Below are 25,556 nucleotides of genomic sequence, written 5' to 3' on the forward strand. Positions count from 1 at the left end.
AGTTTTTATTGAGGGAGAAGGAGGAGACGCCTCTGGAGGATTTTTACACGGTAATTTAACATATTTTGCAGAAAAAACATATCAGACACAATTTATTATTTCAAGCAGAGCATTTTATTTGTCTTATAACATGACTGGAACTTTAATATTCTGCTCCTTCTGTGAAGCAAGTCTAACTTTTGAACAGTCAACATATTTAATGAACAGCGGCCAAACCCCCTCCGCTGGAGAGGGAGTTTGTGTGACTTGATGGAAAGCTCTTGAAGAGTTACTAAATGGATCTTGTGGTGAGAATATTTTTGCTGGAGCTGCAAAGAACTTTGAAACTCAATCTAACAAAGAAATTCTGTTTGAGTTTTCATATTGTTTTGACTATAACAAAGAGTAAGGTGGGAAAATATGCATAACCAGAGTTTCACCAGCTTTACATTGTAAAAGCACTTTTAATTAAACAGCTGACACAATTTTTATAAGTGAATGTAAAAACTTTGGGTTGATATATCTTTTTAGTTCACCTCTAGTTTGTCTCTATTTAGTTTTAGTTTAGTTCCTCCTTTAAATTCCTTGAATTTCATTCTGTCACCTTTGACCCCTGCGGCGTTATCCCTACACCTGCATGTTGTTTCTGTCACTCACTATCGGCTGTCACACTGAGCAAAATATAAACCTGGCAGCCGTTTCTTCAGTCAGGAATGTACACAGCGTGTCCGGACATTTACAGTGGAACCATAATGTGTTTCTTGGCTTCATAATGTGAAGTTCATTGTCTTATAGAGCGGAGACTTCACTGTAGCTGGGACCCGACTGTCCCTGAGAGGCCTTTGTGTGACAGCTGTTGCATGAAGAAATGACTGATTGTACTAATAACCAGCACATCTGGACTGACTCCCAGGTGAAGCTTATCTGTGAGGCCACATATCCGCAGAGTCGAGCGGCAAAATGAGTCCGACGAGCACCAAAATCTCTCCAAACTTTCCACATTAGACATGGATAAAAGTCTATTTTGCACCATGCACAGTGTAACCGCCGTGCACACTGGATACAAGACAACACATACCGCTCAGCTCCGAGTCGGAGGGAGAAAAAGACGAGCAGATGTCCCGCTCTTATCCAGCTCTCGATCTGCCAGGAGAGGTCACATGAATCCCACACACTTAGCGTGCGCCTGAATAATATTTGAGCTGGAGAGCGCTCTGCGTTTTGACGTGCGCTTGTGATTGATGGATCTTGATTCCAGCCTTCGAGTAAAAAAAACACACAGTCTCTGAGAGCGCCGGGCTGTTCGGCCTCTGACTGTTGCTTTCTCTGAGGGGATCGGGGCCAGGACGTCTACGGGGGATTCATCTGCTGGTACAAAGGAGAGGAACGCAGACAGAAGGATGATTCAGCTGGCTCTGCCCTCAGTCTCATCAGTGTGCAAGTGTTGTCCACCTGAGAGGTCCTGCCATTCAAATGTCTCTGTGATTTGAGGTGATTGATCTCTCTCGGCTCAGAGCGTAACAATTGTCTGAGGTATCTCCGAGTGTCTCTCAGAGATAATCCCACTGATGTTACAGTGCAATCAAATCAGAAATCAGATTAACATCAACCTATTTTCAGCTGCTTGATTTCCTCGTATTCTTTGACGCTTTCTTTGGCCTTTCCTCATATCAATAACTTTCCCCCTTTTTTTTCTCTCTCTCTGCAGCGACGCATTCGTGCGCCATCAGCAACGGAGGATGCGAACACTACTGTGTGCAGCAGTCGGCCGCTCATTTCCGCTGCCGATGCAGGCCAAATTATGTGCTCGCAGAGGACGGCAAGCATTGCAAACGTGAGTGCCCAAACTGTGGTGTAAGAAAACACTGGATACAAACCAGTGCAGAGGAGGAATTATAGCACGGATGGGTAAAGAAAAAGTGCCTTTAAATATGATGACTTTGGAAGATTATAAAGGCTTGATTGTTTTTCTGTATCTGCTGCCAGTCGTGATTATCTGACAGGATGTCTCTGCTCAAGAATGAGCATGGGACGATTAAACTGGAGTGAATCAGCCGCCTACATCGTTGTTTATGTTCTCAAATCAGTGTTTCATGTCCTTGCTTCTTTTAATCTCTGCGATCTTTGCGGTCATGGAGTTAAACGTCTCTCTAAGGGAAGTGAGATTATACATATATGCATTTTAAATGACTGTCTTTAAGATGCTTTTACTTTGTAATTGTTGGCTGTGAACAGCTTCCTCTCATTTCTGCAGCGCTGAAGGTTCTCATCAGAGATGCCGGACAGGCTTACACAAGTCAAACACACACACAGAGCTATGCACAGAGGACACTAAAGAGAGGAGGTCGAGGCGCAGCGTGGAAATGTGGATTTTAACCCCTCCACATGTTCCGTGTTAAGATATCAGTTTTTACACTTTGCTTTACTGCTGAGCGAGAAATGTTCCCAGTCCACTCAGGTGAGTGGATTTATGTTTATGAGCGTGTGCTCTTTGTGTTGCAGTGCAGAATCCCTGCGCAGATCAGAACGGCGGCTGTATGCACGAGTGTCGGGCCGACGGTGGGAAAGCTCACTGCGACTGTAAAGCTGGCTACCTCCTGGCTGAAGACGGGAAAACATGTCAAGGTAAATTCACCAGCGACTAGCAGAGATGTTTCAGCGCATGAATCCGTCTCAGAGTTGATCAAGTGTTAAGTTAGAGAGAAAATGTTGAAAATCCTTCCAGCCAAATTTAGTAGTTGCTCTGGAGCGTTTTAACTTATCACAACCTCATCTTCTGCAGTGAATTAAATTTATAGACTTAAAAGTTTTCCAAGCATTTTTAAATATTTCTTCAGATTGGATAAAAAAACAGTTTGCAGATTTGAAACAGACAAAGTGAAAGTTCCAGAACATCCTCTAAACGGTCCCTGTTGTGACTGAAGCTAATTTAGCTTTTAAGAATTTAAAAATTCAGAAGTCAGAAGAAGATTCAGAATTTGCACGCCAACATTTCCATCTAAGTTTCCTACCAACGCTGAGCTGAAGTGAGGCCAGAGATGGTTGTCTGGGATTTGATTTGTGAGCAGCACATATGGAACAGCGGTGGATGCAAATGAACCTGTGCAAACCAGATGTATTCCTCCGGTTTATTCTTTATTTTGTTGCATATTTTGGTGACAGATATCGATGAGTGCGAGACAGAAGAGGCCAACTGCGCTCACGGCTGCCACAACACGCTGGGCTCATTCGCCTGTGTGTGTAACACGGCCTATGAGCTGGGCTCTGATGGGAAACAGTGTTACAGTCAGTTCAAACCCTCTTTATCACATGTGTAGAATCATCGCAGTGTATTTTATGGTGCGAGATATCTCAGACCTTATTTCTCTTTGATGTAAAAGGGATCGAGATGGAGATCGTGAACAGCTGCGAGAACAACAACGGCGGCTGTTCGCACCACTGCCAACATTCAACCGGTGGGCCTGTTTGCTCCTGTAACCATGGTTACAGGCTGGATGATGACCTGAAAACATGTGTTGGTGAGAGACTGTACTGGATCGACTTTAAAACATGCCTGTGACAAATTATTAGGCACACTCAAACACTACATCAGCGCTCTTTTAAAGCTTCCAGAGACCTCCTAATGAATTCTTAGCGGTGGTGTTGCGGTTGTTCTAACTTGGTCAAATTGCCAGATAGCTACAAGTCCAGTAAACCTCTTTAAAGTCTTCTATCTTCCCTCTCTTTTACTAGGAAAGAGTTATGTAAAGTATAAAACAGCTTGTTCTGATTCATAACTTCTCATTTGATGCTGTGAGGGGTTTTTTCTGGTGCTCACAGCTGAGGAGGTGCAACTTTGAACAGGTGGTTTGTGCTGCTGTTACGTTATACAATGGAACACTGAGAGAGGCTGAACAACAAACTACTTCCTCTGAATCGACCACAAAGCTGTTTCAATTAAGGAAGGAATTTCATTAAGGAAGGATTTATTGCATGCCTCTTAGTTTCATCTAGCTGTCCCTAATAAACTGTCAATGACAGTACATTTGATAATGGATTTAAAAGGACATGTATACAATGCCTCCTGTGAGAGGTTGTCTCTTTGATGCAATTGTGCTATACTGTATGACTTCCTGTGGCTCCCCCATATAATGAACTATAACTATGGAGCCACGCATCCATTCATATGATGTTGTTTTACCTGCAGAGAGCAGCTCATTCAGTGTCGGCGATCACCTAGTGCAGTATTAATCAAAAGAAACCTAAAATCAGAAGGAAAACTTGTGTCTGCAGTTTCCTTAAAGTGCGTGAAAATGATGTGATATAACATCTGATGCTCACATAGAGAAATCAAACCAACTTTTGGGACTTTGGGAGATCTGTGTGTAAATGCTTCTTCTGTCAGGAGGTGGAAGATAAAGTAGGTCGAACATAATGTAGACAGATAAAGTTTATGGTGTTTACTCATACAAGCCAAACTTATATGGAAGAAAAATATACACATATGAGTTTTAAGTTCATTGCTATTCTCCTTTGGTTGTAAGTTTCACCTTAATTGGCTGTTAAAACCTGCACATTAACATTACATCATAAAGAAGTCGGCTCATAACTCCTGTCGTCCTGCTTGTTGTGTTTGGCAGACGTGGATGAGTGCGGAGAGCAGAGCTCCTGCTGCGAGCAGGACTGCACCAACTACCCCGGAGGATACGAGTGTTACTGCTCAGCAGGGTACAGACTCAACTCAGACGGATGTAGCTGTGACGGTATGTTTAGCCCTCAATCAGAGTGTGGATCGCACTTCAAGTTTCTGACACTTTTATGAGATTGTGTATTTACTTCTGTTGAATTTGGCCGAGCTCCACTTTGAATGCAAACACGCCATAATGTCGTCTTTAAATTACTTTAACATGAAAAGTAAGAGCTGCACGGTTAGACTGCTTTTGTTGTGTCTGTGTTGTTTAGACGTAGACGAGTGTCTGGCTAATAACGGCGGCTGTGACCACACGTGCCAGAACAGCGCAGGCTCCTTTCAGTGTTTCTGCCGCCGGGGTTTCCGTCTGGACGAGGACCGGCAGTCCTGCATCCGTGAGTATCAGCAATTAGGTAAAGAGAGAGAGTGGGCGAGTGAGGATCGCACCAGAGACACGCCAAGGGAAACCTGGCACACTTGTGTAGCTGTACTGAGAAATACATCCTGTGTTCAGAGTCGTTTAATTGAGATTTGAGTGTTTGCAATTTGAACAAACTGGCCTGTTCTCTAAAGTCACGACTGGGAGAGTAAGATAGAAGCCAGGTTTGGTAAGATGGAAACATAACTCTCTGTCTCCCTGCAGCTCTTGAAGACGCAGTTGAAGCTCTGTCCAGCGGAGGTTCCATCGAGCTGCCCCTCATTCGCCCCCAGCTCACCTTGATGCAGGACTACAACCAGGCCCTAGAGCGCTATGACGACTACGAGGACGACGAGGGCGAGCTGAGGGCCGAGAGCAACCTGGCAGAGAAATTCGGTGGGTTTCCTCCCCTCCCCCTCCGCTGAACCGTTAACGGCTCATTATCATTAACAGGAACCTGTATCCCATTACCTGAGTGTGACTCCCGGGAGGTGAAGACTCATTTATTGCAGGCAGAAACAGACCACATGTTGGGGGTTAATTACTGAGCTTCATGCTCGCAGACTGTTGGTACAAACTGTATCAGCGCTGCTTCTCTGGCAGGAATGCTGAGGCTTATATGTGCTGGCAGCTAAACAAAGCTGAAACAGGAAGTCAGAGGGTCTGCTTTGTGTCGCCCGAACTGGATGGACTCCTTACTGCTACTTCTCTGAAAGCTGACAAGAGGAACAGTTTTTGTTACAGTTGTAATTTGTTGACCTGACAGACGTTTGATGGGGTTGGAAAACTGTTGAACAGTCTGCAGACTTCTTTCCATCTTTGCTGATTTGCTCGCTGTGCTCCTCCTCACTCCACTGAAAGGTTTAATACTCTCTGTCAGCTCTGACACGATCACGACCTCTGACATTCAATTCATGTTCTGCCCTAACGCACTAAGCGTACATACTTGGATGTTACAGTGTGAACTTAAGTGTCATTAATTCTGGTGTTGTTTCCAGTGTGTTTGGACGACACGTTCGGCCATGACTGCAGTTTGACGTGCGATGACTGCTCTAATGGAGGAAAATGTAATCCCTGGAAAACTGGCTGCGACTGCCCCGACGGATGGACCGACATCGTCTGCAACCAGAGTGAGGATAAGGGCACAAAACTACACGCACATGTGCAAACTGCTGCTACTGTATCGCTAATAATCCAAAGAATTAACAACCCTTTTGTTTTTCTAACTCGCAGCCTGCTCTGAGGGATATTTTGGAAAAAACTGCTCTTTCCCCTGTAAGTGTAAAAACGGTGCCAGCTGTGATCCGGTCACTGGGAGCTGCCGCTGTCCGCCGGGGGTCAGCGGAGACTTGTGCCAAGACGGTGAGTTTGTCCCAGACAGAAGTTTTTACTTCTTAATCTCAACATTTCTTTCCCACCCTGACATGAACTCAGTATCTCAGAGGAGTTTACTGTGAGTCGTTTCCCGTGTGCAGGATGTCCTAAAGGCTTCTATGGGAAGCAGTGCAACAAGAAGTGTAACTGTGCCAACAACGGGCGCTGCCATCGGACCTACGGAGCCTGTCTGTGTGATCCTGGACTCTACGGACGCTTCTGCCACCTCCGTAAGTCTTTACACCAAACTCTCACCAAACAAGCTTGTACATATTTGATTTCAGGCTGTAGTTTTTCTTTCTGTGAACCATCCTGCTGTGAAATTAATCGTCTCCTCTTCTTGTTTTCCCTCTATCAGCCTGTCCGAAGTGGACGTTCGGCGCAGGCTGCTCTGAGGAGTGTCAGTGTGTGCAGCAGAACACGCTCGAGTGTCACCGTCGCCACGGCACCTGTGTCTGTAAATCTGGTTATCAGGGCAACACCTGCAAGGAAGGTGAGCGCACTGTCTCAAATAGATATCACTTATATTAACTGTAATGTGCGTTCTGTTTTAAGGCGTTATAATTGTACTATTACAGTATGTTTAAGAGGGTAGCAGCTAAACGGGGCGGCTGTGGCTTAGTCGGTCGTCTCTCATTTGGAAGGTTGGGGGTTCGATCCCTGACGGCAAAGCCATAGGGTATGAATGGGCTTAGATACTGATTAGAGATTGGCACTTAGGCCTTTGCAATCAGTGTGTGAATGAGTGTGTGAATGTGACAGCAGCTTTGAGTGATCACAAGACTAGAGAAGCGCTATATAAGTACAGTCCATTTATCATTTAAATGTCCTTTAAAACATCATCATGTCCAGAGTAGCCAAAACAGTGGAAAAGTCTCTCTCCACATCTCCAAGGCAGCTTAAGCAGTTTAAATAACATGAATGTATAACCACGCTTAAAGAGTCGCACACATTAATGTGCACTTGAGTTGCTGCCAAGTCAATTTGCTTCCTAATGTAATCAATAAAAGCGCTCCAATCTGACGTAATCACAGTATGAGTCAGTGAAGAAGAAGTAACCAAATCACCTCTAATAACAGACAATCGCAGAGCTTCTTATTAAAAAGTAGATTTTCATTCTCTCATGTTACTGTTGTCGTAACACGGCGAGCTCTCTGTCCCGTCTCCAGAATGTAACCCGGGTACGTACGGAGCCGGCTGCGAGAAGAAGTGCGTCTGTCCACCTGGAGTTTCCTGTGATCATGTGACAGGAGAGTGCCAACGAAAATGTCCTCCTGGCCATCATGGAGAGAACTGTGATCAGGGTAGGTAGCACAACAGAGGAGATGCTGTAAGGCTCCTGGTTCTATCTTTTGTTTCTCTGTGTTGATCATTCCTCTGCTGTGTGTTGTGTCAGACTGCCCAGAGGGGCGGTTTGGATCAGGCTGCGTGCATCCTTGTAACTGCACCGGAGCCCCGTGTGACAAAGTGACGGGACACTGCAAGTGTCCGGCAGGGACGACAGGAGAGCACTGCGAGAGCTGTGAGTGCAGATGGTTTTTTTTACAGCTGAATTTAAAATAACCGCATGAATTTTACTTGATGTAACAAAATTGTCTCTTTCTTTCCCCCAGTGTGTCCGGATGGTCTCTGGGGTCCAGGCTGCTCAGAAACCTGCCCGGCTTGTGAGAACAGAGGCGTGTGTGATAAACACAACGGGTCGTGTATCTGTGCTCCGGGGTTCATGGGCAGAGTCTGCAGCAACTGTGAGTATCTGCACTGCTGTGCATCTTTAGTTTCCATAACAACATGCATTAAACATTCAACCAACTGAGGATGGCAGCACTGAGGAGTATGGAAATCTTGCAGTGGTGCAGTTTGGAAGAGAAATAAAGAAACATGTCAGAAGACGGAGAAGAATTTTTTCTCTAAGGTAATTAGCTGAAATCCTTCAGCTGCCTGAGAAAAACCGCAGACATATTTTCTCTGGGAGGAATAAATACAGTATATTTTCCATTTTAAACAACCGTCGGCCCTGAAAGCATCTCTTGACGGCTGAATCACGGAACCAGAACTGTCATGGGAACTTGCTGTGTGTCCATGCAGCCTGGTGGAGTTGGTTATGGTAGATTAGTCTTGGCGTTTGAGATGTTGTTTTTCCTGGTGCAGCGTGCCCGAGCGGACGATTCGGTCAGGGATGCCAAATGAAGTGTGTGTGCGAGAACAACGCTCGCTGTGACCCGGTGAGCGGGAGGTGTACCTGCGCTCCAGGCTGGACCGGACACCACTGCAGGAAAGGTAAGAACATTCTTTATCAATGCAAGATCAGCTGCTGAAGCCGACAGTATTAAATATAAACACTGAGCTTATTTAAACTGTGATGTTTGTGTTGCAGCCTGTGATGCAGGCCACTGGGGGGCCGACTGTGCAGAAACATGCGACTGTAGAAACGGAGACGGCAGCTGTGACGCTGTGACGGGACAGTGCAACTGTGAGGCTGGTTACACCGGGACGCGCTGCCATCAGAGTATGTAGTTATGTGTTTTATTAGCATTTCCCTGCGAGTGTTCACACTCTCATGAGTTCAGAAGACTATGTGCACATGTATTGTTATCTTAGCAAGTTCATTGTCTTAGTTCTCTGGTGAAAGAACCAAAAGTTGCTGCACACTGTCACTTGTCCTTACTTTGTCAACAGTTTTTTAGTCTGAGATGAAGAGCTTTACTCTGAAACATTGTTAACAAATAAGTGAAAGTGTGGGTGCATTGGGGAGCCGTGTGCACCCCGTGCGCAGAGGCAAAGTCCTTGACGCATCATCTGTGGGTTCGACTCCGACTCTTGGTGCAGTGATGCACCTTTGATACAAGTCCTCCCCGCTCTCTTCTCCCCATATTTCCTGTCATGTCACTCTTCCCTATCCTGTCCAAAAAAGACAAAAGGACAAACAAAAAAAAGTGTGGATGCATCATTTTGCTCAGTTCTTGGTGCTACCACCAGATGGTGCCATGTTAAGCACACATCCATCAATCCATTATCTATACCCCTTATCATGCTCAGGGTTGTGTTGGGCTGGAGCCGATCCCAGCTGTCATAGGGGGAGAGGAAGGGTACACCCTGGACTGATCGCCAGTCCATCAGACATAGAGACAGACAACCTTTCACACCCATGAGACACCAATGACCCTGACCAGCACAAAGAACATGCAGACTCCACTTCATCCAAACCGGGGTTCGAACTAGGAACCTTCTAGCTGTGAGGCTACAGCACTAACCACTGCAGTACCGTGCAGCCGTCAAGCACACAGTGGCATTGATTGCAATCAGGCCTTTTTGTTCCATCTTTTAAGCATTAATTTAGAGAGGACAGTGGATAGTGTTGGAAACAGTGGAAGCGTGAATGGGGGAGTCCAACCCATGGCCGCCGCATCGAGGACTATGGTCTCTGTACATGGGCTGCTGATTTAACTGCTGAGCTAGACCCAACTCTTTTTGTTGTGTTTAAATGTTCAGGTACTTTTAGATCTTGGTGTTATTTTACAGCCAACCTTGTTTTTTTTACACATGACATTACACATGACTAGCTACATACCACTATAAGTCTAAGGGAGTGTGTGTGATGTTCCCTCAGAGTGCCCAGCAGGCATGTTTGGTCTCGGCTGTCGACATCGCTGTCAGTGTGACAACAAAGCGCTGTGCGACCATGTGAGCGGAGCCTGTACCTGCCAGGTCGGATGGACCGGAACCTTCTGTGAAAAGCGTAAGAGAAGCTCTGTGATCATGAAGCCAAATGCACCCTCTGAATATGTTTACATGCTGCTATCAGGTAGTCTTTACACGTGTGTGTGTGTGTTTTAGCGTGTCCTCAGGGTTTCTACGGCCTCGACTGTCAGGAGAAGTGTTTGTGTCTGAACGGCGGGAGCTGTGACCACGTCAGCGGAGTTTGTTCCTGTCCCGCCGGCTGGATCGGTTCCTTCTGCAATCTGAGTGAGTGACAGGTGCATGAGTTAGAAGTTGAGTGCTGGCATCACTCTGCTTTTATGAAAGAAGGTTTGTGGTTTGCAGCGCTGAGAGCATCTTTGTAACACTGACTCATAGTGGAACAAAAACACGCTTGGTTTCAGAGTTATTTGGGAAAACCCGGCCCAGTCACACATGAGAAAGCCGCTCCTGGATGTTCCCCATGCTGCGGCCTGTATCACTTTCCAGACGCTGGAATTTCCACTTTTGATCAGCAGAGTTCATGAAGAGGTAATCATATTGTTTGTCCCTCTCGTGGCAGCGTGCCCGACCGGTTCCTATGGGGAGGGATGTAACCAAACCTGTAGCTGCCGTAACGATGGCATCTGCCACCCGGCCGGCGGACAGTGTGCGTGCACGCCGGGCTGGACCGGACCCAACTGCACAGAAGGTCAGTGAACACAACACGGACCAAAGCATTCCTCTGTAAGACAGGTAAATAAGGTGTCACAAGATGGTTTTGTCTGCGTGTCTTTCTCCCAGAATGCCCTGCAGGGTTTTATGGTGCAGACTGTCGGCAGCGCTGCTTGTGTCAGAACGGAGCCACCTGTAACGCCACCAACGGAAAGTGTTCATGTGCAGGCGGATGGACGGGCGCGGCGTGTGAACTGGGTAAGACTCGGAGGTTCTGTGAGTAAGAGTGTCCGTATGTGTTTCCACAAAACCTCCTTCGGATGGATCACTGAGAGAAAAACTCATGTGTCACAGCTCCAGTTTTATGTTTGTGCTTTTGGCCGTCATTTCTAACAGCATACATCTGGGAACAAGAGAAAGGCTAATATGTCTTTTTTCATATTTTAGAGACCTTTGACTTAGAGGTCAAACTAAACTGAATGTAGACTGTAGGATTAAACCAATGACTTGTTTTGAACAGCTTAACTATCTCACAGACTCTCTGCACAGCATTAAATCCAGCTGGTACAAAACCAACATTTCCCTGTAACCGCTGCAACTGCTGCTTCTTTTTACTCCCAACATGCAGAGCCCGGTGCAAGTCTTCTTTCAATTTCCTTCATTAAGTGTTCTTCTCCTCTTCCACATTTCCTCCAGGGTGTAATAAAAGAGCTGTTGATGTGTTTGACAGATTTTAAAACGCTGTGAGATTTATTTTGTATCATTTCTGACAAAAATCTGAGAATTTACAAATAATTAACATAATGATTCTTAAAGTTTTACATTTTAAATTTGGCTCTCTTCCCTAATCCCCCTCAGACCTTCTCACAAAAGAGTGCACACATAATAAAAACATGGACATACTTACAAATTCAAAGGCAACTACAGTTTGAAAAGAAAAGAAAAGTGATGGAAGAGGGAGGGAGAGAAAATACAAATAAATATATCACATGAGTTTTACAGGAAGGATTTGGTTTATTATTATTTTCCTATTCACACACACACTAACCCCACTGACATGCTTACATTTACATTTATACTTATATTGAGGAATTGGCTTTCATTTTTTAATGAACTATTTAAGTTGGGGGCAGCATGATGTGCAGTGGTTAGCGCTGTCGCATCACAGTTACAAGGTTCCTGGTTCGAATCCCGGTACAGATGTAGGTGGTGCATGTTCTTCTTGTACTCCAGCTTCTTCCCACTGTCCAAAGACATGCTCGTTAGGTGATGTGTGATGTGTCAGCCCTGTGATTGACTGGCGATCAGTCCAGGGTGTAACCCCACCTCTCGCCCAGTGACAGCTGGGATTGGCTCCAGCCACCCCTGCGTCTCTGAACAGGATAAGCGGTGTAGTTATACAGTTAAAATTCAGTTCCCTACCTTTACTTGACGTGGTCTCTCTGAATTCTCACATTGACATGTTCGCAGAGTCAGACACTAAGCCAACATTATTTATTACAAACATCCTTTACTAACGTTCACTTGTTCATATCATAACTGGCAGTATATGTCAGTAACTTAAACATCTAATGACATCTAATCACAAGTTGAACCAATCAGCCTACGGTCTGTAGTTATGACTCAGTATACTGGAGTTTAACAGGACGAGGATGGGAGTACGTTCACTGATGTATACACTCTCTTCTTTGTTCAGGTGAATGACTCACTTGAGCTGAATTCAGCCTCATCTTGCATATGTACCAAAAAGTCATCTTATCTGGACAGGCATGCAGAAGAACACCATTACCTGAACCCTGAAGGAGACACACAGTGGTCTGTGGTTGTTTAACCGTGCTCAGGAAATATTTCAGTCTCGGTGCAATCTGCTGCCTGAGCTCATCTGTTTTCGCCTGCAGTCTGGCACAGATTGTCTCTGCACCACAGAACGGTCTGCTCTGTAGAAGTCTCTGTCGACCCGCCGATGACATCCTCCCCTCTGAGCTCCACAAACACACTATCCTCCCTCTGTGGCTGTTACAGCCTCCCCCTGTCGAGCCGTGCCAGGACCCTCTGCGTGCTCAGGAAACCTCTAATCCTGTCGCTGGAATGTCCTCGCCCACTAAACTTTTGTGGCTCCTACCCTCTGAACCCAGCTCCATGCTTTATTAAACTGAATAAAAAACACGTCAGCAGAATATATTACAACACAGGTTTCTGTTTGTCGTTAACAACATGTTGCCTGTCTCTTGTCTCGTCTCACGTGTGTGTTTACAGAGTGTGTAGCGGGCCGGTTCGGGGCCGACTGCCAGCAGCAATGTGAGTGTGAGAACGGCGGCCAGTGTGACAGACAGAGCGGACAGTGCAGCTGCAGCTCCGGCTGGATCGGAGAGCGCTGTGAGAAAGGTGAGGCGGAGAGTCTCACCTCCAGCAAAACTAACGAACCCGCAGAAAAACAGTGACCTCAGAGGAGCTGCTGCATCTTGGAAACTGTTGAGCTGGCAGTATTTATGCTAATTATTCTAACCTTTAATTTGCTCCTTCTCCGCTCAGCGTGTGAACCCGGCCTGTTCGGTGTGGGCTGTGAGGAGAGATGTCAGTGTGTGCACGGAGCTTCGTGTCACCACGTCACAGGAGAGTGTCTGTGTCCGCCCGGGTGGAGAGGAAAACTCTGTGACAAAGGTACAAACATCAAGCAGACGGTGGTGCTCCGGCATCCTCTGCTGGACGGAGTTAGACTTGTAGTTTTAATAATGAAGCTGCTACAGTTACACTTCTACATGTATGAGCAGGATTAGAGAATCTCATACATATTTGTGTGAAAAAAACAAACATAAGTTCTTCTTAAGTTATGGCTCTAAAGATCTTTTCTGTGTTTCCTCTCAGCGTGTTTGCCAGGTACGTATGGAAAGGCCTGCATGCAGCACTGCAGCTGTGCTCAGGGAACATCCTGCCACCACGTCTCCGGAGACTGCGGCTGTCCTCCAGGATTCACAGGAAACGGCTGCGAACAGAGTGAGTGAATCTTTTCTGCCTCCAGTCCAAGATGCATGGATTTATGAACTTATCATTGCATTAATAAAACACAGTGAACGACACATTTATGATGCATCAGAGAGCGATAACATCTGTAACAGACTGTAAATGTGACTCCTCTCGCTCTGCCTCCCTCAGCTTGTCTTCCAGGAACATTTGGACAGAACTGCAACCAGGTCTGTCAGTGCTCGCAGACGAACCAGCTCTGCCACCCGGTGTCCGGATCATGTTACTGCGCTCCAGGTTTCCAGGGCCCCAAATGTGACCAAAGTATGAAAAAAACTGCTAAAATATGTTTTACACACGTTTCACTAAGGTCATAGGTAAAAGAGGACATAACTAAATCTAGGCTTTTATCTTCAGCCTGTGGAGAGGGTCTTTACGGTCCAAACTGTGAGAGAGAGTGTCAGTGTGAGAACGGAGGGCGCTGCGTTCCTTCCACTGGAGCCTGCGAGTGTTCTGCAGGATTTATCGGAGCGCGCTGCAACATCAGTGAGTCCATCTTTAACTTTTACTTCAAACGAATGAATAATAAATGAGAGTATGGGATGATGAGTATCTGCTCTGCGTGTCTCCGTGGTGACAGCGTGTCCGGCTGGACGGTACGGGGTGGACTGTGCTCGGGCGGCGCTGTGTGGAGACGGAGCCCAGAATGACGCGGTCAGCGGACGCTGCGTGTGCGTAGCAGGACGCCGAGGAGAGGACTGTGGAAAAAGTGAGTATACAGTAATACATTTACATGTTTGATTTATTTTATATTAGTGGTATCTTCACAGCTGTTATGGTGAAAATTAGACATTTATAAAGAACTATTTTGAATAGCTTAGAAATGATGGAACAGAGCCGTCAGAGCAGGACAAGTTCACTATGATTTACTGTGTCTGCCAACTATGTTTATTACAGTGATAGTGCTCTTTTAAACTCTGTCATTATTACAACCCAGAAAAGTGAGTGTCAGTGAAATATCTTCATCAATCATATGATTATTACAGTGATTCTTCAGGATAGTGACCTGTGCCTGGAAACACCAGGATCACATGTAACACAACCACCCGACAGACGTCTCTGTTTTTATCTGTGACCTTTGAGAGAAACTTCAGATCTCTGAGACGGAGCCATCAGATCATTTTAAAGTCCAGACTCCTCTAAATAGGTTTCCATTACTGTCATCGAGACTGTGATGGATTATGTCGGTCAGGCAATTTTCATGTGTGCATATGTTCTTCTTCTTACTGTACAAAAATGAAGGGCAGCAAACGGCTCCTTCTACAGGGACAAAAACAGGCCATAATATGTGCATGCAGAATCAGCAGGATGTGTTTAACTGAAGAAAAACAACCTTTTTAGTTATCGTGTATGTTTGTGCCTTTTTAGAGTGAAGCCGAATGTTTCCTGACTTTAATTTGAGCACGTGCGTGTGTGTGTTTTCCTCCTCAGGCTGTCCTCCAGGCTGGTTCGGGGCTGACTGTGTCCAGCGCTGTAACTGCAGTAATGGCGCTGTGTGTGACTCTGCATCGGGCAACTGTACCTGTGGTCTGGGCTGGACGGGTGCACGCTGTGACAAAGGTGACAACACTCACATTTTTATACAACGTGTTTCTAAATGGAAACAAGCTCATTGTTGCACCTGCTTCTGATTTGTTAATTTTACATGAAGAGATTCAGTCAATGAATTTATTATGCATTTTGTATTTTTGTCTCCCAGAATGCCCTGCAGGCAGATTTGGTGCAAACTGCCAGGTGAAATGTAACTGTAAAAACAACAGCACCTGTGACAGAGTGACAGGGATGTGTCAGTGCGGGCCAGGATACTATGGACATCTGTGTGAACACGGTGAGAGCTGAAGAGTCCAGTGATACGTGTTTGATTTTACCTCCTCAGGATTCAAACAGCTCTTTAAATACCAGCTAAGAAGTTACAGTTTTTGCCACCTTTGAGGCATTTACACTTGCTCATTTAGAACATTTTAAAGGCATAAAGGTCAGTGTTAAACCTCGTTGTATGTCTCCCTCCTCCTCAGCCTGCCCTCCTGGTCTCCACGGCCCGCTGTGTCAGCTGCAGTGTGACTGTACGAACGGCGCCTCCTGTCACCCCGTGTCCGGACACTGCATCTGTCCTGCAGGACACCACGGAGCTCGCTGCCACAGAGGTCAGTCAAACCTCTGATGATGACCCCAGGAGTAATGTTTCTTGTGTTTGATTTATCCTCATCCTCATCTTCCCCCCCGCCCCGCCTCTCAGTGTGTGAACAGGGTACGTACGGCCTCGGCTGTGCAAAGGTGTGCGACTGTGAGGACGACACTCCGTGTGATCCTGTGACAGGAAGATGCCTCTGCTCCTCGGGGAAGACTGGATCCAGATGTGACATTGGTAATCTTCTGTTATTGACTGCCTATAAGAACATGCACACACAGCGAGAGCCGGAGGTTGACAGGATGCTCATTTGGTTCATAAAGCAGTTTTTACTGGAGGAAAGTCGAGACGGAGATCTGCTGACTTTCTAATGAGTAGTTTGACATTGCTTCAATATCATCTTCATATCAAGATGTTGAAGTTAACACACAGCCGTTTAGCTTAGCTTAGCATAAATAGTAGAAGTGGTTTTGTTACCTTTGGACAGAGCCAGATCAGCTCTCAGATCAGTTTTCCTATATTGAATCTTTATGCTAAGCTAAGCTAGCCATCCTGGCTCTTGCTTCTTTTTTGCAGTCATCTCTTCCTTTTAAAAGTACGTCCTGATCTGGGTTGTTAATTCGCCGTCTCACTGTTTTGTGTCAGACTGCAGAGCGAATCACTTCGGGCCTAGCTGTGCAGAGACCTGCGAGTGTGAAAACGGGGCGCAGTGCGACCCACGCAACGGCCGCTGCACCTGCCTGCACAGCTGGATCGGACTCTCCTGTCAAGAAGGTAGAGTAATGACCACCTGACATGACACGCATCCCCGCTGTCTTCATCTGACTGCATCGCTGCCTCCACACGGCCGGCAGGTGACGAGCCGTGCTGACTCCGGAGGCAGAACAGAAGTGACATTTCAGCTGACTCTGAGAAATAAGAGACGATAACTAGTTAAAGTGCTGACGGTGTTCGCTTCCTGTCTGCGTTTGCACTTCCTCTTTGTTCTGATCCAATATGAATGTTTGCTGAGCTGGACTCACAGCTCTCTATGTTTCCTCAGGTGGACCCCCGCGCCTCACCTCCAGCAGCAGCAGAGGAGACTCGCAACACGACAACTCATTATAGCACGAACATCCACCTGGAAGACTCTGAACTGGGACAGATCAGCACATTTTTACTGAAGGGACTCATGTGAGTGAGAGCGAGTTGTAGCAGCAGCTGGACGACCTGCATGGAAACAGACTCTCTGATGAGAAGCGCGGTTTCGTGTTCGGACCTGAGCTGGATCTTTTTTTGCGTCGTGAACTGTTCGGGCTGGTTTGTCAGCCGGGCCTCGCTGGAGATGTTCTTGGACTTTGTGTTTAATATTTTGTCCTAAAAATACCGTTTGCTGGTGCTGTATATAAATAATCGTTTTTGTTTTTTTAAGGAAGTTGCTGGAAATCTTACAACCTGTACCAGAACTACGAGGTTGTTTTACATCTATACAATATGAAGTACTACCCTCACTCCAATGGTGCTAATAGAGCTGTACTGTACATTACAAGGTTTATACAATGATCCTCAGACTTTTATAGTATATTACCATAAAGCACATACTGTTGTTTAAGTATATAAACTGACAGCTGGAATTTTAAAGTTCAATATGAGTCACTTAATGTAACCCAGCATTCACCTGGACCTTTCCAAGGTTAAAGTCTAATTATCTTTGAGATGATTTTGTGTATAAATTGCTTGATATTTATATTTCACACTTTTATACATTTGAATACGTTTAAAATGCATATTTTTTTCCCTCCTGGATAAGAGACTTTGCAGTTGTGCCAAGTCTACAGTCCAGTAAACACCCGAGTATTGAGGTTTCACACCTGAAAGCCAATAAAGACAGACACACAAAGGTTTGTTTACCATTCTTATTTTATCATTATTTCATTTTCATTGAAGATCGAAGCTGTACATCCTGTCTAAAGTCAGATTCAAGCACAGTGCAGATAGCAACGCCTGCGAAAAAGAAACTAAAAGAAAGAAACGAGAAAAAGGCAGAGGTGATCACAACCAGAAATATATATACAAAGGTCAGAGTATGTACAGGAGATACCAGGCGCTCACTACGTCATCTTCAGAGTGAAATCAGTCCGGCGTTTCATTCACCTCAGAGCATTCCTCATAATGCACACACAACACAAATAAATTGCTTTTTCTTTTTCGTCAGTCTTAAAATCGATACAATACTGATAGGAAAAATGCAGCGTGATGAACAAAAATAAAAACACTTCTTTGAATTCTCCCGACTGCATTAAAGGCAAAACATAAAAATATATTCTCTGTATAACCCCCCCCTCTCTCTCCGTCTGTGGCTCTGGTTTCACCTCTGAACTAGTCATTGAAATGGTAGAACAGCAAATGTGATGAAACTAGGACCACTTAAAGCATGAATTTCTCCCAACACAGGCGAGGGCACCACGTCAGCCTTAAAACACGACCAGTCGTTTCTACAGTGTGCGCAAACCTTTAAACACCGCCGCGTGTGTGTCGGGGCAGGTCGGCACGCAGTGAAACAACTCTGATGGTCAAACTAAACGCACAGCGACATCGATTTAAAGGACAAGTCTGACATTTTGGAAAAGACTCCACGGTGCTTTCTTGCAGAGAGTTTCAGAAGAAGATTGACACCACTCATGTTTCTGTATGCTTAAATAAAAAGTTAGCTTAGCATGAATGGCGAAGCTGGGAAAACAGCTAAGCTAGCTTTGCTCAAAGGTAACACAATAGGTTTACCAGCTCCTTTAAAGTGTTTTGTGTAATAAAAACAAGAAAGTGTAAAAACAACAACAAAAAAAGGTGTGTTATTGGATGTTGTCACCGTCCCTGCTTGAAACGTTTTCTCCTGCCTTCCCTTTTCTACAGGACAGAACATGCTACAGAACAAATACGCTTTCCAAACGGTTAAAGAACATAATAAGTTGCTTATGTATACAACGTTAGCTAACTTGAAAGCTACTGACTAGCATGTTAGCTCTGACATGCCCACAGCACGTGTTGCACTATTTCTTTGCTGCTAATTGGTCTTCATTGTATCGGCTCAGGTTAGTAGTTGCACAAATAACTGGAGGTGGTTACACCTCTAACTAATGTACACCGAGCAGGGACACCAAAACAGTTGGAGAGCAAAAATTTGTGCAAAAGAAATCAGATTGTTTTTTGGTCTTGCTTCTGATTTTGAATGAATTGCAAAAAAAGACCCAGAGCGAGCATCACAGAGGCAACTTCACTGCTCTGTTCAGTGACACCAAAAGCTTAAGACATCTTCATTTACTACATTGACTACTTCTTGGCTGGATCCAGTAACGTTCTGGAGTCACCATCATAAGACATTCAGTTGTTTTTACACTTTGTTTTTCGTATAGATTAAACTTCACTTGTTACTAGCGAGCTTTAAAGGAGCTGGTAGTTAGACTTTGTAACCTAAGGACAGAGTCAGGGATCTGTTTACTTCCATCTTTATGCTAAGCTAAGTTAGTCAGCTGATTGTGGTAATGTTAGCCTCATTTTAAGCATACAGATCGAGTCTGTAAACAAACCTTTTATTTCAACTCTTGACAAGAAAACGAACCAGTGTCCTTCCCAAAATGCATTTCCTGTTCAGTCTCAAACTTCCTCCCGTCTCCCTGCAGATGAAAATATTAAGACACGTGAACTCCACGGATTAAATCGACAAAGTTTTCTTTTTTTTTTTTTCTCCTTGTTTTTGAAAACATCAGCTTGCGCCAGTTTTATTCACGCAGACACAGCAAATCAAAACGTGTACAGGAAACAGTTTCTACGACAGGCTAAAGCAAGTGACACACACACACAGACACACAGACAGGATCAACAGCGGGGACATGAAATCACTCTGCTGTTGTTAAAAATCACCTCGACTGTAAAGCTCATCCACACAATCCTTCACAGTAACGCTCGCTTTGATTACCCCTCCTTTAACTGAGAAGCTCTCACTCACATCACCACTCGCACTAATATGACAGTTAGTTTTTTTGCTATGATTTAAAACTTTATCAGCAGTTAGTTAAGATTTAGTATCTACACGTGTTAGTAAGCGGAGTAGCATCACCTTTGTTCATCCCGTATGTACGTACGGTCGGCTGGGTGAGGAGGGTCCATGCTTTAAAGATGTATCGCATGCTATCCACTTGTGCTTTAATCACAGTAAGAGAGCACCCAAAGGTGAGACAATGATATACGGTGGCGTCAAATTTTTTTGCGATAATACTTCTGACACGTCTCAGGTTTTACGTGGCCTGAAACGAACCTTACCGATCCTAAAGCAGGAAGCTGTACTATGCATTCTGTATATGAAGGACGTATTTGTTTACTAGTATAACAGCATTGTCAAGTAAAGATATATATGGAGTAAAGTCCATACCATAGATAGATTACAAGCTGGACAGCACATGCGTCAAGATGAGTTTTATAATCTTGCAGGAAGTGAGAGTGAAACACTCGGAGTGTGTGTTTGTCAAAGAGAGATGAAGAAAAGATCTTTGGCTCGAGCCACGCTAAAATGTCACTGGTCCTCCCCAGTGTCCACACATGAACGAAAGACAGACGAGTAAATACAACCTCCTGACCGTGTGCACGCCAACGCACCACTAAAAACCACCTGCTCTGTTCCCTGAGCTGCTGCCGCCCACTGATTAAACTGGAAACACCGCCTCTTCATCGCACAAGTCAGCGTTCCCGTGTTTACTGGGGACACAAGACCAGGCGGGCGAAAGGAGGGGGCAGCTGTCTACGCCAAAGCCTGCAGCACAGTCTGATGCAACTGTAAATAAGGCAAAATACTCAAACAAATATGATCCAGGAGGAGTTTCCATGAGATGTGGAGCCAGCAGTGATATGACCACTTCCTGTTTAGTAAATCCTCAGCCTGGAAACAGGGAACAGAGGCCGGGGAGCACAGTGAACTCTGCATTTGATTTCACGCGACTGCAGTCAGGGATGAATTTATTACTAATCTCTTCAGTGGCGGACGCGTCGCCCTGAGGCGTCGGCCTACGCTCCTGACGCGTTGTTACAGACGGTTCACCGGTCAGGACAGAGGAGGAGGAGCATCTCCGGCCTCCCCTGAAAAGCATCAGGCTCGAACACACGTCCCGCCAGTGAAGACAAAGAGGGGGAATGAGGGGAGGGAATTATCAGGAGGCGATATGAATCTATAGTGCAATGGCTGTGAGATAAGACTACTGTAATCCCCACCCTCTCCCCTCCGTCACCTGTTCTGACCATACTAAAGTGCTGATTGTTGGAGCCCACACAGGGCTCGTACACTGATAATGTCAACAACACAAACAAACAGTTCTCAGAGAAACCTTGACGGACTCGGTACAGTACACACGTGTTTGTAAACAGAACGCCGAGGAACAAATGCATGGCTATGGTACATGTGCAACAGAGTATTTCTCCTATTGTCATACAGTATGAACTTTATCTTCCTTTGAGTTGCATTCAGCTCTAGAAAAAAAAGCAAAACAAACAAAGAAAAAAGAGATCTGGCTGCCAAGCAAGCGTGTGCTTATTTTTTAAAAAGATATTTTTTTCTACGATTTTAAAATACGTTCAGCTGAATTGGATGTGTAACTGATTTAAGTATGAGCGCATATCTTTAACCTCTCTCCCACTTTTTGTCTTTCATCGTTAATCCCTTCTTTTCCTGTAGAGGTGACTGTATTTTTTCCCCCCTTTTTCTTATCTTATCCCCGTGACTCTAAATGAGGTGCCCTGGGTGGCCATGGTGTGGCCAGACTCATGCGCCAGGGTCTCACTCAGTAAAAGCTCAAGCAAACAGAGGATCAGGCAAAGGTGGGGCGCTGCGGCTGCAGCCTGGGTGCAGCCCTGCCGGGCGGGGCCGTGCTGCGCGTTAGGAGCGGTAGTCCTTTTTACTGTACGGCTTGTTCCCCAGGATGCTGTCCACCTCATGTGTGATGGATGACGACAGCTTTGGAAGAACCTGAGAAGAAAGAGATACAAAGAGTAAACATGTTCTTGTGTTTAAAGTCAGTTGTTCAAAATCATCAGAAACCGTCTGCAGTTTCACATCACAGCCTCTGGACAGCATGAGGGATGGAAACATACTCAGGCAGCATTTTACCACATTCAGCGCTCAGAATGCTGTTGACATAATAGCATAAAAATCCATTTCGAGCTCTCAATGTAGCAAAACTTGGCCTGAATATATTTTTTCCTCCCTTTAGTGACCATGGATTTTTGTACCTTGTTTTCGTTAGCTTACATTTTTTCACTTTATATAGTGGAGAAAGAAGAATGCAGACAGATGCTTTTCTGAAGTAGAAGCAGCAATTAGCACAAAGTCAAAATAATCCAAAAGTAAAAGTGCTCGAATCAAATTTGGGTAAAAGTAATATTCAGAATTATTGCACTGACTGCTTGTTACTACGGAAGCCCTTAGCAGACACGTATCCATACATTTTACTACTACGGAAGCCCTCAGCGGACACGTATCCATACATTTTATTACTACGGAAGCCCTCAGCGGACAAGTATCCATACATCTTATTACTACGGAAGCCCTCAGCGGACAAGTATCCATACATTTTATTACTACGGAAGCCCTCAGCGGACACGTATCCATACATTTTACTACTACGGAAGCCCTCAGCGGACACGTATCCATACATTTTATTACTACGGAAGCCCTCAGCGGACACGTATCCATACATTTTATTACTACGGAAGCCCTTAGCGGACAAGTATCCATACATTTTATTACTACGGAAGCCCTTAGCGGACAAGTATCCATACATTTTATTACTACGGAAGCCCTCAGCGGACACGTATCCATACATTTTATTACTACGGAAGCCCTTAGCGGACAAGTATCCATACATTTTATTACTACGGAAGCCCTCAGCGGACACGTATCCATACATTTTATTACTACGGAAGCCCTCAGCGGACAAGTATCCATACATTTTATTACTACGGAAGCCCTCAGCGGACAAGTATCCATACATTTTATTACTACGGAAGCCCTTAGTGGACAAGTATCCATACATTTTATTATGATGGAAGCCCTTAGCGGACATGTATCCATACATTTTATCACTACGGAAGCCCTCAGCGGACATGTATCCATACATTTTATTACTACGGAAGCCCTTAGCGGACACGTATCCATACATTTTATTACTACGGAAGCCCTCAGCGGACATGTATCCATACATTTTATTACTACGGAAGCCCTTAGCGGACACGTATCCATACATTTTATTACTACGGAAGCCCTTAGCGGACACGTATCCATACATTTTATTACTACGGAAGCCCTCAGCGGACAAGTATCCATACATTTTATTACTACGGAAGCCCTTAGTGGACACGTATCCATACATTTTATTATGATGGAAGCCCTTAGTGGACACGTATCCATACATTTTATTTACTCCGTTTTCCCACGATAACGAGTCCTTTTCAGTTATTTTCTCGAGATCTCGACTTCTTTTTCTTGTTATCTCAAGATAACAAAGCTGGTTTTCTTGTAATAATGGGATCATTTTTTAAGCAATCTAGAAAACAAAACAACAGGCTAGTCGCTGTGACAGACCAGGATATGCCATGCTGCCTTTGCCCAGACTAATGAGGAAAGTTAAGCCTGTGATGGTTATGTGCTTTAACAACTCTGGCGGTGCCACGTCGTTATCTTGAGATAACGTGATAAATAAGTCGAGATCTCGAGAAAACTACCAGAAATTACTCGTTATCACGGGAAAACGGAGTAACTAAAATGTATGGATACATGTCCGCTAAGGGCTTCCGTACATTAACAAGAATGCCCATGTCACTTCAATATCAGTATATTGTTAATTATTACTGATGTGTTTTAGTTGCAAACAACATAACTGGTAAATTTTTGATCATTTCCTTCAGAATAAAGTTTAAAATGTGCAATTATTACATAAAAGCTATTCCCATGTAGAAAATGAAAAAAAAGTTTGTTTAATGTTTCTCTTTCCACATTGAAGAAAATAACTAAATGGAAAAAAGTAAAAAAAAAGTTAATTTCATGTGGATTAAAGGCCCATCTGTGGGGCTGTGGCTCTATTTCAGGGTCAGTGATGTAATATTCCCCAGTAAAAGGAAAAGTATGGAGCCCTCGGGAAATGTGAGCATAACATTTGAAAAATATCAAATGTGCTGAGGGAGAGGAGCCGTATAGTGTGAACACATCAAGGATATTAACGCGCGCACACACACTGAAGAAAACACAACAGGAGCATCAGAAGGGAGAAGTGAAGGATTGCTCTTTACAGCGGCCCAGACATAATGCGAGGAGAGGACGTAAACCCCCACCGGTGGAAAACCCCATTAAAGGAGTGCATCTTATCAGCAGAGGAGGAAGAGGCCGTAACTCGTCTCCAATCCCCACGGCAACTGATACTCGGCTGACCTTATTAACTCGGTACAGTGAAGCACCCGAGCGTGAGGCAGCAAACTGCCCAAGAGGCCGAGCTGTACCCAGAGGAGGAGGCTGCCTTTCAAACTCTGAGGCACGACAACGCAGCCTGATGAAGCCGGTCGGGTCACATTTTCACAAATGACGCCACTTCAGAACAACAAACATGGACACACACACACAAACACGCACAGATATTTCGGGGGCCTCACCTGTATTGCTCCTATGTTCTCCATCAGCTGGTCGGTGTTGGACGCCCCTAAAAGCACAGAGCTCACCCCCTCGTTCCGTAGGCACCACGCTGCAGGAAACCAGTAAACATCATGACACCCCAACCTCCACTGTAGATGTACACACACACACTCACACTCACACAGCACAATCAATTCACACACACACATTTCTTGACAAACACACCAGTTTTTCTTATATATGCACATGTCAAATGTCAATCGCTGGAGGCTACTGCATCATTTCCTGACCACAGATGACACAGACGCTCCCTCACATCACACGCTACGGTGAAATAAGAAAACAGATCCTTCACTGGCAACATTATGAGAATACTTTGTTACAGGCTAAATTCATGTATTATTATATTAAACTTCTTAATGCAAAAGTTTTATCAGAAAAATGTCTGTTAACTTATAAATTAGCATTTTACTGATAGAAGAAGCACATGCTCTGGTAATTGTATAGTTTGCTCTAAATAAACAGATATAAAGTTTTTGTGAACTGATCTGCAAAATAAACAACTTTAGCTCTAAAATCAGTTTGTGCAGAAATAAAGTTTGGTATCATGAGACTTCCTGTTGTTTTTTAAAAACTCGTTTTGCAGCCCGCAGAATAAGCATTATTTTAAAATAACAATAAACTATATCTAACCTGTGTAGTACAGCAGATATATAAAGTAGAATAAAATAGGGAGTGCTGTATGTGAGGAAATGTACCTTACAATATAAATAAGTAGGAACATGCTTTTTGTGCCCCTCCTCTCATTTGGGCTGCTATTATAATTCTGAGCTGCATTATGCAATACAACTGTTTCTGCAATTGAGAAAAATACTCTTGTAAGCAGATTACAGCATAAAGGGATTGAGCGTGTGGCAGTAAACAAAGCAGGATTATGCCTCTAAACAAATCTTCCACCCTTATGAGAAAGTAG

At 44.7% G+C, this 25,556-nt stretch overlaps 2 protein-coding genes across 5 annotated transcripts in view; one reads left to right on the forward strand and one right to left on the reverse strand.

Annotated features, from left to right (window-relative positions):
* megf6b (multiple EGF-like-domains 6b) overlaps nt 1–17,856 on the forward strand; it is a 58,375-nt gene extending 40,519 nt beyond the window's left edge. The window contains exons 7-38 of the mRNA XM_069678823.1: nt 1,688–1,813; nt 2,482–2,604; nt 3,142–3,264; nt 3,360–3,497; nt 4,599–4,721; nt 4,921–5,043; nt 5,292–5,462; nt 6,065–6,196; nt 6,300–6,428; nt 6,542–6,670; nt 6,799–6,933; nt 7,610–7,744; nt 7,837–7,962; nt 8,054–8,185; nt 8,589–8,717; nt 8,815–8,946; nt 10,048–10,176; nt 10,275–10,403; nt 10,699–10,827; nt 10,920–11,048; nt 13,047–13,175; nt 13,323–13,451; nt 13,656–13,784; nt 13,944–14,075; nt 14,169–14,297; nt 14,392–14,520; nt 15,243–15,371; nt 15,511–15,639; nt 15,827–15,955; nt 16,048–16,176; nt 16,585–16,713; nt 16,982–17,856. Coding sequence (XP_069534924.1) covers nt 1,688–1,813; nt 2,482–2,604; nt 3,142–3,264; nt 3,360–3,497; nt 4,599–4,721; nt 4,921–5,043; nt 5,292–5,462; nt 6,065–6,196; nt 6,300–6,428; nt 6,542–6,670; nt 6,799–6,933; nt 7,610–7,744; nt 7,837–7,962; nt 8,054–8,185; nt 8,589–8,717; nt 8,815–8,946; nt 10,048–10,176; nt 10,275–10,403; nt 10,699–10,827; nt 10,920–11,048; nt 13,047–13,175; nt 13,323–13,451; nt 13,656–13,784; nt 13,944–14,075; nt 14,169–14,297; nt 14,392–14,520; nt 15,243–15,371; nt 15,511–15,639; nt 15,827–15,955; nt 16,048–16,176; nt 16,585–16,713; nt 16,982–17,046 — 4,109 coding nt within the window. The 3' untranslated portion in view covers nt 17,047–17,856. The remainder of the gene's footprint in view (nt 1–1,687; nt 1,814–2,481; nt 2,605–3,141; nt 3,265–3,359; nt 3,498–4,598; nt 4,722–4,920; nt 5,044–5,291; nt 5,463–6,064; nt 6,197–6,299; nt 6,429–6,541; nt 6,671–6,798; nt 6,934–7,609; nt 7,745–7,836; nt 7,963–8,053; nt 8,186–8,588; nt 8,718–8,814; nt 8,947–10,047; nt 10,177–10,274; nt 10,404–10,698; nt 10,828–10,919; nt 11,049–13,046; nt 13,176–13,322; nt 13,452–13,655; nt 13,785–13,943; nt 14,076–14,168; nt 14,298–14,391; nt 14,521–15,242; nt 15,372–15,510; nt 15,640–15,826; nt 15,956–16,047; nt 16,177–16,584; nt 16,714–16,981) is intronic.
* Nucleotides 17,821–25,556, reverse strand: part of kcnab2a (potassium voltage-gated channel subfamily A regulatory beta subunit 2a) — a 101,699-nt gene continuing 93,963 nt past the window's right edge. For all 4 annotated transcript variants that reach the window (XM_069678827.1, XM_069678826.1, XM_069678824.1 and 1 more), the window contains 2 exons: nt 24,604–24,692; nt 17,821–21,928 (listed from right to left, as the gene is read on the reverse strand). In XM_069678827.1, the coding sequence (XP_069534928.1) occupies nt 21,839–21,928; nt 24,604–24,692 (179 nt within the window). In that variant the 3' untranslated portion in view covers nt 17,821–21,838. The remainder of the gene's footprint in view (nt 21,929–24,603; nt 24,693–25,556) is intronic.

The sequence above is a fragment of the Semicossyphus pulcher genome, unplaced genomic scaffold (assembly GCF_022749685.1).
Source record: "Semicossyphus pulcher isolate SPU_LCO1_2020_fin unplaced genomic scaffold, fSemPul1.0.p SCAF_3, whole genome shotgun sequence".
Taxonomy (NCBI): Eukaryota; Metazoa; Chordata; class Actinopteri; order Labriformes; family Labridae; genus Semicossyphus; species Semicossyphus pulcher.